The sequence below is a fragment of the Trichosurus vulpecula genome, chromosome 5, assembly GCF_011100635.1.
Source record: "Trichosurus vulpecula isolate mTriVul1 chromosome 5, mTriVul1.pri, whole genome shotgun sequence".
NCBI lineage: Eukaryota > Metazoa > Chordata > Mammalia > Diprotodontia > Phalangeridae > Trichosurus > Trichosurus vulpecula.
Window position 1 is genome coordinate 52981009 of NC_050577.1, and position 12948 is coordinate 52993956.

General features: G+C 38.7%; 1 protein-coding gene across 1 annotated transcript in view; it reads right to left on the minus strand.

Moving 5' to 3' along the window:
* ADAM22 (ADAM metallopeptidase domain 22) overlaps positions 1–12948 on the minus strand; it is a 268564-nt gene that overhangs the window by 85747 nt on the left and 169869 nt on the right. Inside the window, exons 6-8 of the mRNA XM_036759864.1 lie at positions 7909–7972; positions 5519–5588; positions 1052–1122 (exon numbers count right to left, since the gene is read on the minus strand). Coding sequence (XP_036615759.1) covers positions 1052–1122; positions 5519–5588; positions 7909–7972 — 205 coding nt within the window. The remainder of the gene's footprint in view (positions 1–1051; positions 1123–5518; positions 5589–7908; positions 7973–12948) is intronic.

Below are 12948 nucleotides of genomic sequence, written 5' to 3' on the forward strand. Positions count from 1 at the left end.
CTAGCTTGTGATCACCAAGTTCCTAAACCTCTCTGAACCACGATCTCCTTACCTACACAAGGAGGGTGACACTATCTGTACCTCACTGTGCTGTCACCAGGATCAGATGCAACAACATCTGATTTATATGTTGGCTTTGGCAACCTCACGGTACATAAATGTTACCTGCTATTATTACCTTAATTGATTTCAATTTTTCTCTCTAACCTGCTTCGTCTAACTAGGAATGCATTTCCCCAATCCCACTTCCCTCCAAAGACCATTAAATATAAGATCGTGTTCAGTAGGTTTAAATTCTGGCTTTCTTTACTGGAGAGCAATAAGACCTAATGAGATCATAATAACTTGAGGTTCTGATGTGCATTCTCAAGGTCAAGGTGCAACAGAAATAGAAATACCAGCTAGGCAGACCTCATTATGTAGACCAGAGCAGAGTTCCAAGATGACAGAATAAAAAAATCCTATTACTTGTTTTTAAGTGAGAACCATAATCATCACTGCAGTAGGGAGTGTTTTGGTGATATCACTAATCTCAATTCATAATTCCCATCTCCCAACTTTTTTTGGAAGAAGGAGGTCAGAATTTGAAGTCATGCTCTACAGATGAGACTTCTCTTAGTATGACCCCAGGATTTACAGTCAGACTATGAATTCTTCAGCCTAGATCTGCCAACTACATGATCTGCAATCTTGTGGAAATCATCTTGAAATCCCTCTTCTTCAGAGGTTCTTAGGACTCTGGAAGACCACTTGTCTGGTATGTTGTAGCCTGGATTTCCGTTGGAGTAATGTAGGATGAGGTGGCCACTGAAGTCCCTTACAATTCCTAAAATTCTAAATTCCCATGATTTCTTCTGCTTCTCCTTCTCCTCCATCACCACCTTCATAATTATTACCAAATAATATTGTTTAAGCATTCTCATAGTAGTATCTTTGTTTAGCACTGTTAAACACATTGATCAACAAGTACTCACTCATTTCATAGAGACATGGTTTGAGTTCACAAAATCAGCAGTTGCCAAGGTAATTACATGTATTGGCACATGCCTACCTGCCTTTTACTTCTTTTTAGTCTTGGTTTCACAACGAACTTTGGAGATGTGATGTTCATTTGTTGAAATTCTGAAATACATTAAAACAAATTACATTTTACCAACCACAATAGATGAGCCAAAACTTCTATATTGCTCTACTCAGTTATTAGTTCTTCCCACACTTAGTAATTCCACAATAATCATGCATCTGATGGTAGCAAACCCATTCATAAGATGATAGATTTAGAGCTCAAAGGGTCTGCCTTTAGAGGCTGTCTAGTCTGAACCCCTCATTTCATAGATGAGGAACTGATATCTAGAGAGATTAAGTTGTTTGCCCTAGATCACAAAGATAGTGTGAGAGGTATGAAGTCCTCTGTCTTCAATTCTAGCCCTCTCACCAACAAAAGTTAAAGATGCAGAGCCAAATATTGGCTGTTCCATGATAATGATAGGCTTGGAGATCATAAAAAAATCTACAACAATTTCTCATGAGATCTGTATTTTAACCCCAATATTTTTGGCTCACCCCCTCCAATGGCCATCATCTCTTCATCAGACACTACTATGCAAAAAAGGTGATTTTAATCTTCTGTATCAATCATCATTTATCCTTTTTTTATTTAATCATCATTTATCCTAATGAAAAGTGAAATGGATAGAGGAAACTAAGAGCATGAGAAGAAATGAACTTGAATAACCTGTAACCATATAAAAAATTTATAAAATAATCAAGAGTTGACGAAGGGGTACTAGCATTGTACAAGTCAGCATGATATAGTCAGTAGGGAGCAGGGTCCAACTTGGAGTCAGAAAGATCTGGGCTCAAGTCACACTTCTGATATATACTGGCAATGTGACCATGCGTAAACCACTTAATCCCTCCATACTCTGAAACCACAATCTGTAAATCATTTATCCTATCTATTTCTGGTAGAGAAATTACATTTCTGGATTTTAAAAAACAAACTCTCATCTTGCCAATAGTAAAATACTCATTAACCGTAATCTCTTTAGAACCCTAGACCCACAGGCCATTCTCAGGGCAGAGTTACACATAGACTACATGTGTATATATATGCAGGTATGTATGTATGTATATGTATGTGTATGTATGTATGGGTATATGTATGCATATGTATAGGTATATGTATGTATATGTATGTATGCATATATACATAAAGTTCACTATGAATCTTGCATATAAGTAGGGAAATATTTGTATTGAAATAGATGAAATATTACACATTTCCCTGTGGGGTTGCTAACCTTCTAAAAACCCGATGGTTCAGTGGGCAGAATGAAGGAACGCTTTAGTGGTTTATCTATGTGATCTATGTTCTGCAATTATCATAATTTCTACTACTCATGTAGATGAACTGAATGTTTGACTGAACTCATACCACAGCCCCGGCTGTGGCTAATTTCATTTTTTAAACATATGTTTATGTATTATGTTTATAGGAAAAATCACACTAAACATTCAGTCTATGTAACTAAGAGAATTCTGAATGATCTAGGCAAAAATTCACTAAAAAAAGTAGTGAATACTCGGAACAAAGAAATTTCTACTCACAATAAGAAAAAATTTAAGTTGCAAGGTTCCTTTTAAGTATATTTGCCAAAATATCTTCCTGGTTAAGTTTACCAGTTGGGCAGTATGGTAAAGAATCTGTCTATTTACTTACGAAGAGGTGTCAGGACTACAAGAAACACCATGTATTGATCTCTTATTATTTTCCAAGTGACCAAGTCACATTAGTCAATGATGCTTAAATAGTTGCATTTTATCTTGCCTTTGTCTAATGCTCTTCTAGGGTCATCAATTTAGCCCTAGAAGGGACCTTATTTATCTTCTAGTCCAACCTCCTCCTTTCACAGATAAGGAAACTGAGGCCCGGGGTGTTTAAGTGATTTGCCTGAGGTCACAAAGATAGTAAGGTACCAAAACTGGGATTTGAACCCAGGCCCTCTGACTCCAAATAATCCAAAGATCTTTTCACTACACCACAATGCAGTTCATTATCCATGGTGAGGAATGGCATGCAAATATTATTGCCACTGACGACCCACTTCACAAATACAAGATGGGGGAAACACAGCTAGATAGTAGTGCATGTGAAAAAGATCTGAGGACCTTAGTGAACACAAGCTTAATGTGTCAATAGTGGAATAAAGCAGTCAAGAAAGCTATAGAGATAGCATAGCATTTACTAAATGGTGATTATACAGCTATACTTTGCCTCGTAATTAGGCCACATTTAGAGCACTATGTTTAGTTCCAGGTGCTTCATGAGAGAAAGAACACTGATAAGCTGGTAAGTGGCCAGAGAAGGGCACCTAAGATGGCAAACAACCTTGAGTTCATACCCTATGACAACTGGTTGAAGGAACAGGAGATTTTTAGCCTGAAGAAGAGAAGACTTAGGAGAGCCATTATAGCTATGTTCAAGTATTTAAAAACGTGTCATAGAGAACAGGGAGCTTTGTCCCTGAAAACAGAACTGGGGCCAAGTGAACTTGTGTTCACTAAGGTCCCCAGATCTTTTTCAGATGCACTGCTGTCTAGCTGTGTTTCCCCCATCTTGTATTTGTGAAGTGGGTCAACAATTGGAATAATTTTTTCATGCAGTTCCTCACCATTGATAATGAACTCTATTGTGGTGTAGTGAAAAGATCCTTGGATTATTTGAAGTCAAAGGGTTGGATGGTAGCAAAGGAAGAAATTTAGGATTGAGGTCTAGAAAAACTTCCTAACAATTAGGGATATTCCAAAGTAGAATAAATAACTATGGTGGATGATGAGTTACTGCCTCCCTAGAAGTCTTCAAACAATGGCGAGATGACCACTTGTCAGCAACATGACAAAGGAAATTCTTTTTCAGGTATTGGTATAGATAGGTACTATGTAGCCATAGTGGATGTCCTTAATTTTCTTATTATCTTATACAGAAGTGGAATAGGGTTGATCATCTTATCAGGTCTGGGCAGTTAATTTACTTTTTCGAGAATTTCTTAATCAATGTAGATTTTGTGTTTCTTCTAAACCAACATTTACTGAAATGTACACAAACTTCTTTTTCTCTTAATTGACATATGTCTATCTAACTTCTCAGGAGATGAAGAGCTACTGTTAATGCATCCTACCTTCATAAGAGGGGCAAACTCAGAAATGAGAAGAAAACAGAAGGATGCCACAGGAAAGGAGGAATGGGAGGGGAGCACCTAGAAATCAAACTCATCCAGAGACAAGTTTCTGAAGAAAGAACTGTTTGATAGACATCAATACTAGTGACAGGGCAGCTAAGTCATCACACACACATTACACGCTTTAAAAGAATCCTGGGTGACAATGAGGAATTACAGGGCATCTTTTAGCAAGTCCAATAGTACTAGAGGAGGGAAGAATGTCATTCATTACTTGGACCATTAACCCTGCATCATTACTGCTTTAGCTGATAGTTATTGCTCCCTGGAAGCTTATTAAATCACACCTTTGTTTTCACGCCTATTTCTTGTTTCATAGTTCATGGTTATTACTAATTCTCCTCACATAAGAAGAACTCTGGGAAGTTTTGCAAAATCACAGAAACAGAAGCATGATGGGCTTCATGGTAAGATGATATATGTACATTCATAGTGGTCCCTCATTAATGGGCTCATTTTTCTCATTTGCACATCCTTCAAAGGGGTTCTTCCATTTCACGTTCTAGTATCTCCTGGTAACAGGGTCAAGAAATCACAGAATCAGAGAGATGTAAGGAAGCATATTGCAATGCTCTCATTTTACTGGTGAAGAAACAAGTCCAGAAAGGTTAATTAGTTTGTTTGAGGTCACATGGCTAGTTGGTGACAGAATCAGGTTTCTTGATTCCAAGTCCTGGGCTTTTCCCACTACATCGCAGGCCTCTCCAAGGATGCATGTTCATTGATCCACACTGCCCAATCATGGGTGACTAGGTAGTTGAAGGGAGGAAGAAGCCATTTCAAAACTAGGTAAATTAAAACTACAGATGTCCAGGGCATCCTTTTGCCCCCAGAAAGAAAATTAGGTGTAAGGCATTAGTACAACAGGCAAAAGTATAGCAAGGAGGGGAAGAATTCTTAGAATTCTAACCATAGATGAAAAGCATTCACCATTTTTGCTGACCCACTGTAATTGTGTAACTAATCAAATATGAACATTTAAAATGATCCATTGATACAAACCAATCTTGCTCTAATTGGGCATCTTTATTGCTAGTTTGCACGGAATCTCATTTAAAAACAGGTTTCTTCCAGTTTGCCCAGGAAACACCTTCCCTAGCAAATGCATTATAAACATAAAGGAAATTTGTATTTTCCTTCACACTTCAGCATGACTCTGCATGTGAAATTCCCATGAACAACTAGGGGCTAACGACATTCTCCATGCAGATTAGTTCCAAGGCACTGAAATGAAATAATAAAGAACTTTTAAAAAAGTGAGCAGATGGGAATCATACCAGATGGCAGGTCATCCAAGGGAAATTCAAACAGTTTGGATTTGTAAACTGAATGGAAATGGAAGTCCTCCTGAAATAACACAAATCAGCACAGTTTAAGCATAGAAAACAAACCGTCTCGCAGCCTCAGGCAATCCCCTCTATTGGCTGCAAAACCAGATATATTTAGAAACATCATGCTTTCATTCTATTCCCAGTCTTGGCCTTGAGGGGAAGTGAGCCACCATCCGTCCTCTTCTCTGTACTCCAATAGTCTTGTCTATAACCACAAGGTTAAACAATAAACTAGAAAGTACCATATAAGTTATTGATTATCTTTATTAATATTAATTATTTGGGGGAAATGTGGCATAGTAGAAAGAGTACCAGACCTGGAATTGAGAAATCCAGATTCAAATCTCAGCTTGGACTGATAAGTAAGTAAGGGTACAACAAGTAAGAACTTATGAGTTATGAAGCCACAGGCAACTCATTTAACTGTTCTGAGCTTTAGTTGTCTCATCTGTAAAACTGGAGGTAATAATTTTGGTACCATCTACCTTACAGGGTTGGCATGAGGACAGCATTTTGCAAATCATAAGGCACTACTGAAGCACAAGTCATTATATAAGAGGGAAGAGTCCTTGATTAACCTCAGGAGCACAGAATTTAGTTATAGGATTGGAAGGGACCTCAGAGGTGATCTAGTCCAACCCACTGCAACCCACTCATTTTGCAAATGAAGGAGCTGAGGCTCAGAGCAATGAGGGACTTGCCCAAAGTCTCAGAGGTTTGGGTATCAGGGCTGAGATTCAAACCAGATCCTCTGACTCCATTTGGAGCTCTGTTCCTTGGAAGCCCAAACTCTAATAACATGGGTGCTACAGCACTGAAAAGAAATGAGCTGATCTATTTGATTACATGGACGAGCCAACTGGAAATCATAAGATCTCAGAACTTAAAGCTGGAAAGAACCTTAGAGGCAATCAAGATTAATTCTCTCATTTTAAAAATAAGGAAACTGCGGCAAGAGAGATTAAGTGACTTGCCTATTAGCAAATGTCTAAGGCTAGATTTGAACTAAGGTTTTGACTCCAAACCCAGTAGTCTATCCACTATGCCATCTAGTTGCCCTAACAGAAGATGTTTTTGGCCCATTGACTTTTGGGTAATTGTTTAGGCACACTTCCAATTGGGCCACGTTGACAGATAAAGAAAAGATTTGCATTATGTGATTGCTTCTCAGCCTTAAACCATGTGTCCTTGAACAGCTGCACCTTAAGACTTAGCTTTTCAAGAGAGCCCCTTTCCCATAGAAATATATGCGCCAGAGCTCCATGGTGCTCCGAAGGAAATGATCAATGTCCCAAGCAAAAAGTCATAGAAAGGGAGGTGAAAACAGAAAGTACGGCACTCTTCTCCTCTAAGAATAATCAGTGGCTTCAGAAAGAATTCCTTTTTCTTCATCCATTTATTCATGATACTGATGACTAAGAATTTGATGCCGCTGAATGAGCATCATGGTCAAGATCATCTGTGAAATCACCTCAAAGATGCATTACTGCACCACATAATGATGCAGTTAGCAATTGGCAGATGGGGAAAATTTATATTATTAGGGTGGTTTTGGAAAGAAGATTGCCAATGAATGGAAAAATCTTTGTGGGCTCATCATAATTATTTTGCTTGACTAAGTCATTTGAACAATACTGTAGAATGCGAGGAAGCGTGTTTGACTTTCCTTCATGTCAATGGGCCCTGTTTTTATCTATAGTCAATGATATAAACTCAATCTTTACCTAATTATAGATAAGGGGATCTTCTGTTACAATGAAGGAAAAGAAGAGGATGCCATAAGGGTCCCAGGCCATTTCTACCCTTAGATTTTAATAGGAAACCATGCTATCTGCACAGAGGGAGATGTGATAGGCTCAGGTGCAGAATGAGACGTTTTTTGGAGTATGACCAATTGGAATTTTGTTTTGCTAGACTATACAAATCAGTTAAGAGTATTTAATTTTTGTTTTGTTTCGTAATGGAAACAGGAGGTTGGGCATGGGAGGGAGAGAAAAATAGTTTCTTGTTAATGAAAAAAAATAATAATTAAAAGACTTTAAGTATCAGTAGCTTTGGGGAGTTGAAGGGTGATATAGGGAAAAGAGGTCTCAGGAAGCCTCAAAGAGAAAATATGTTTAGTCTCATAGACTGGTGGCTTCAGAAGCCCTCCTGGTAATATATTCAATCTCACAGGCCAGATTCCCCTAAATCGTGCCTTCTCTCCCCTCCCTAAAATCCAACATCGAGATTTTATAAGGGCGAGGAGGAAGATGCAAAAAGCTGCTGGCATCATTTATTCCCTTTGACCAATAAAACATATGCCTTCCACTTGGACTAACAGAAGCAAAGCGTACCTGGGAGGTGTCATTTTCTTCTGGCTCGATAAGATATGTATGGTTCCCATCATAGAACATTCCGCTGTCAAGGACAGGAAAATGATTAGTCAGAGGTATTGACTTATTCTCCAGACCCCAATCATTTAAGAAGTCACCAGCAGCTACACCTTTGGGTTATTATTCTGTCTTGCTTCCCCACTCCTACATTCATTTGCCTCCACCAACATTAAGGAGTCAGTCTTGAATCACTAGCATCTGAGTTTTCAAGGCTCAGTGCTAGCTAGGCTTTGCACAATAAAGTTGAACTACCGGGTTTCTGCTCTCAAAGAAGATAATAAGCTAAAGAAAAGCAAGTCCTGGGAGTGTAGGTGGTGGGAGGCCACACAGCATCGCTGGAAACCTTTTAAAAGTATTTATTGAGTTCTCCGATCTGTTTTGTTTTATATAATTGTTTTTGGTGCAAGGGAGGATGGAGGGGGAGTGGGAAGGGTCAAGGGAGAACAAAGGAGAAAACAGGAAAGGAAAAGAAAGCTACAGATTGAGGTCTACATCTAAAAGAGGAGTCGAATTGTAGGGAAAAAATGGAGGGTGGGGAAGAAGTAACAGAAGAAGGGGAGGACAGGAGAATTAAGAGAGCGTGCTATGACTATTTTTGCTTAGTATCTGTCGTGGTAACATGAAATAGGTGTATTGATTTTCCTTTACACTCCTGCCCAAAGACTAGCCACTCAGCCGGTTCCCATTCGTATGACCCTGTCACCTGTTTGTCAACGGGGCTGGCAAAGCGACGGACGTCAGAGACATCCAAAGTGCTTACCCTGGCGAATCAATCCAGTGCGCTCCAAAACACCGAATGAAAGCGCCTTCCCGTTTATCCAGAATCAAACAAAGCCATCATCCAAATACCAGAATTTTTCTCTAAAAGGCTATATAAGATATGATCAAAACTGCTATTTGTGAATTAACATTTATCACTCATCCTGCAAATGTTAACGTGTTAATGTTGTCATTATTATGCAATTGTACAAAGTTCTTAAGTGACTTCTGCCACCAATCATTCAAAGAGTAAAAGTCACTTAAGAACCTTGCATTGATAATTCCCACTTCCCTCCTCTTATTTCACTGAGAAAATCGGGGCTATTTAATGTGAGCTTCTTCTTCTCCTCTCCTTCCCGCTCCCTTACCAAGGCATCATTCCATATTCTCACCTCCTGTTCCCAGATCTCCTACTTCACACGTCTAAAGCTGAACCTCTGTCAGATCTTCCTCCCCTCTTCTGATCTTCCTGATTTCTTCCACCATCCTTCCGGCCTCCCAGGTTTGTGACCTCCGTATCCAATCAGTAGCCAGACCTTGCTGTTTCTACTCCCACAATATCTCTTGCGTCTCATCTCTTTACTCACCCCGCTACCGTCTTAGTTCAAGTGCTCATTGCTTTTCACCTAGATTATCTCCACAGCCTCCTTCCTAAGTGGTCTCCCTACCTCAAATCTCTCCCCACTTCATTCCACCCTCTGCTACCAAAGTGATCTTCTTAAGCACAGATCAGACCACGTCATTCCTCTTCTAAACTCTGGTGACTCCTGATTGTCTTTAAACCCAATATAAATTACTCCTTGTTTTAAGCACTTCAGACCAGGCCCCAACCCATCTGTGCAGCCTCAGTGGGCCTCACCTTCTTTCCCACTCTCTGTGATCCAGACAGATTGCCTTCTCTCTCTGTTCTGAACACAATACTCCACCTACCATCTTCATGCTTTGACACTGGCCATCCCCCATCCCTGGGATGTACACCTTTCTCATCTCTGCCTCACTGAATTCCTTCCTTCCTTTGAGAGGCGGCTCAAGCACTACCTTCTCCATGAAGCCCTTCTTAACTCCCTCCAACAGCAGTGTCTTCCTTCCCAAACTATCTCTTACTTAACTGCTTTGATTCACCCTCTTCAAATTGATTCTGTTGTTATGTTGATGTACAGTCCCTTCAGTTGTGTCTGACTCTTCATGACCCCATTTGAGGTTTTCTTGGCAAAGATACTAGAGTGTTTTGCCATTTCCTTCTCTAGTTCATTTTACAGATGAGGAAACTGAGGCAAACAGGATCACACAGCTGATAAGGGTCTAAGGACACATTTGAACTCAGGTCTTCCTGACTCTAGGCCCAGCACTCTATGCACTGTGCCAAATGGCTACCAATTTATCCTGTACATACTTATATATGTTTTGATGTTTTCTTATTATAGCATAAGCTCTTAAGGAGTAGGTTTGTTTTATTGCTTGTAGCTGTTCCACTACCACTGATCACAGTACATAATAGGACATCAATATTAATAGAACATAGTAGGACATTAATAAGTGCTTGTTGATTGATTCCAAGATTTAAAATTAAGCTAATGGCATTGTACTTTACTGTAGTCTAATTTTAAGAAAATTAGTCATTCATGTATGGCAGGAAATGGCAAACCACTCCAGTACCTTTGCCAAGAAAACCTCAAATAGGGTTATAAAGAGTAGGACGCAATTGAAAATATCTCAACAACAACAACAACACATCTATAAGTCTTACAATAAATGCCCACTACATATAAAGCACTGTGTTTAAGGAAAGACCTAGCACCACACATTGAGAAGAGATCGTTTTTTACAATACTCCCCAATCATTTTGGATAAATGGGAACATGTTACAAGGTTGGAATTTCAAGTAAGAAATGGAGGCAGTCACTACTCTGATCACCACTTGCCAGGATATCAGTTGGTTATGATGAACTTTAGAACCCTAAATGACTAATATCTGTAACGGGTCTGAATTTGTCATTCTGTCCCCTCCATTAAACTATTACCTACTTCTTCTACCCACTTGTTCACTCAAGTGAGTGCACCTGAGACACTAGAAGAACTTGCTGGAGTGAGAGCAGTCACAGAGGGGAGGTAGGTACAGGCCTTTACTCACCTGTACTCACTTGTACTCACCTTTACAAGGTGAGCTTGTAAAGCACTAATATCAATACCAATAATAATAGCTAACTTCTATAGAGTATTTTAAGGTTCACAAAGCACTTCAAAAATATTATTTCATTTTAAGTTAGAGTATCTTATTTAAAATATCATCTCATATAACAGCACCTTGCACGCAGGTGCTGTTATAGCAGTATCTCCATTTTACAGATGAAGAAACTGAGGCAGAAAGAGGTTAAGTAATCATCTAGGGCCACACAGCTACTAAGTATCTACTGCAGTATTTGAACTCAGGTCTTCCAAATGTCAAGTCCAGCCCTCTATCTATCCTCTACGCCACCTAGAGGTCAGTAATTGTATGACTCCCAAAATATAAATGGGAAGTCTTAAATCAAGAGATAAAGAAAGGAGCTTAGATCCTAACTGGGCTTCAATCCCAGGACCAATTCAATTCAATTCCAGAACTTCATACAAAATAGAGATTGGACTAGACTATGTCCAAGACCACTTACATGTCTAACACCGTAAGATGCTATGGACCTTAGCAAGTGTGATGACTTTATCATGTTAATATTCATTTGGAAAAGTTTATATATATGCTTTTGAGAGTATTTTAAGTTTGGAACTAATACTAATCAAGTAATTTTATTAAATAATGTTATTTATTAAATAATATAATAATATACAACATATTGTTTATTAAACAAACTAACAAGAAGTCGGTTGCTAGCATGCCACGCCTTGATGCCACTCTACCTTTCTAGGCTTACCTTTTATCACTCTCCTCTCATGCTCCACCCAAATGGGTCATTCCTCTGCCTCTGGAATATGACTTGTGTTCTTCCACATTCTTGTTTTTGCTCCTAATGCCTCCTCTCCTCTTTTCCTTTTGAATTCCTACTCGTTCCTTACAACCCAACTTAAATGTAAACTCTACCAGGAGTTTCCCTGACCCCCCCCCCCTCCTCCATTGATAATATCAAATGAGATCACATCTGTAAAGTGCTTAGTACAGTGCCTGGAACATAGTATGTGCTTAATAAATTTGTCCTTCCCTTTCCTTTCCCTTCATGTATTATATAACACTCTGTGTCTGCATCTCATCCTGATTCTCGACTGTGGTCTCCTTCATGGCAGGGCCTGTGTCTTGTCTGCATTTGACAGTTCTCCCAGTGCCTAGAACATTGCTCTGCATACAGTCAGCATTCAAAAAATGTTTATCATATTGCAAATATCACTCATATATATGGTGTCCAAAAAGTCTCAGGTGCACACACCCCATGGTTTCAGTGGAATGGGGAACCACCAGGGAGGAACTTCTACCAATGCAGATAGATCATTACGTGCCTAGGGCACTGACAGTAGAATATACAGTAGTAAATGACTGGAAATCTAGTGTTCCATAAACCCAGAAATGCAAGCTTTTGGGACAAGAACTCACCATTAGATAAAAATTGTTGGGAAAAGTGGAGACCAGTTTGGCAGAAAGTAGGCAATGGACCAATATCTCACACTGTATACCAAAGAAAGGTCAAAAGCAATAAATGATTAAAGTATAAAGGGTGCTATTATAGATAAATTAGGGGAGTATGCAAAAATTTACCTGTCAGACCTATGGTTAAGGGAAGAGTTTATGACCAGGGTCACATAGTCAGCATGTGTCAGAAGGAGGACTTAAACCCAGCTCTTTCTGATTATGGTAACCTAGTCATGTATGACAAATGGTTTCATATTATTTGGGGAAAATACGTAATTTTGTGCCAAACAGCAGTTATCTTTTAAAATTATTTGATTTTATACTTGTTTTAATTTCATTTAATTTATAATTAATATTATTTTTATTTTATGAATGCAATTTTATTTTCTAAGTATTTATTAAAAATAAGGTATTATATTTGTATTATAATACTAAAATATGAATTTAAATGTTAAAAATGCAAACAAATAATAAATCTGTTTTCCATTTTAAAGTGTTTTCATTTTTGTCTTTTTTTTAGTAGGTACCAAGATTTTTTAATGTTAAAAATCATGAGGAAAGGCTTCCAAATTCTTCAAGACAATAGTCCATAAGGACTTATTCACCCCTACTAACATCATTTCCTACTC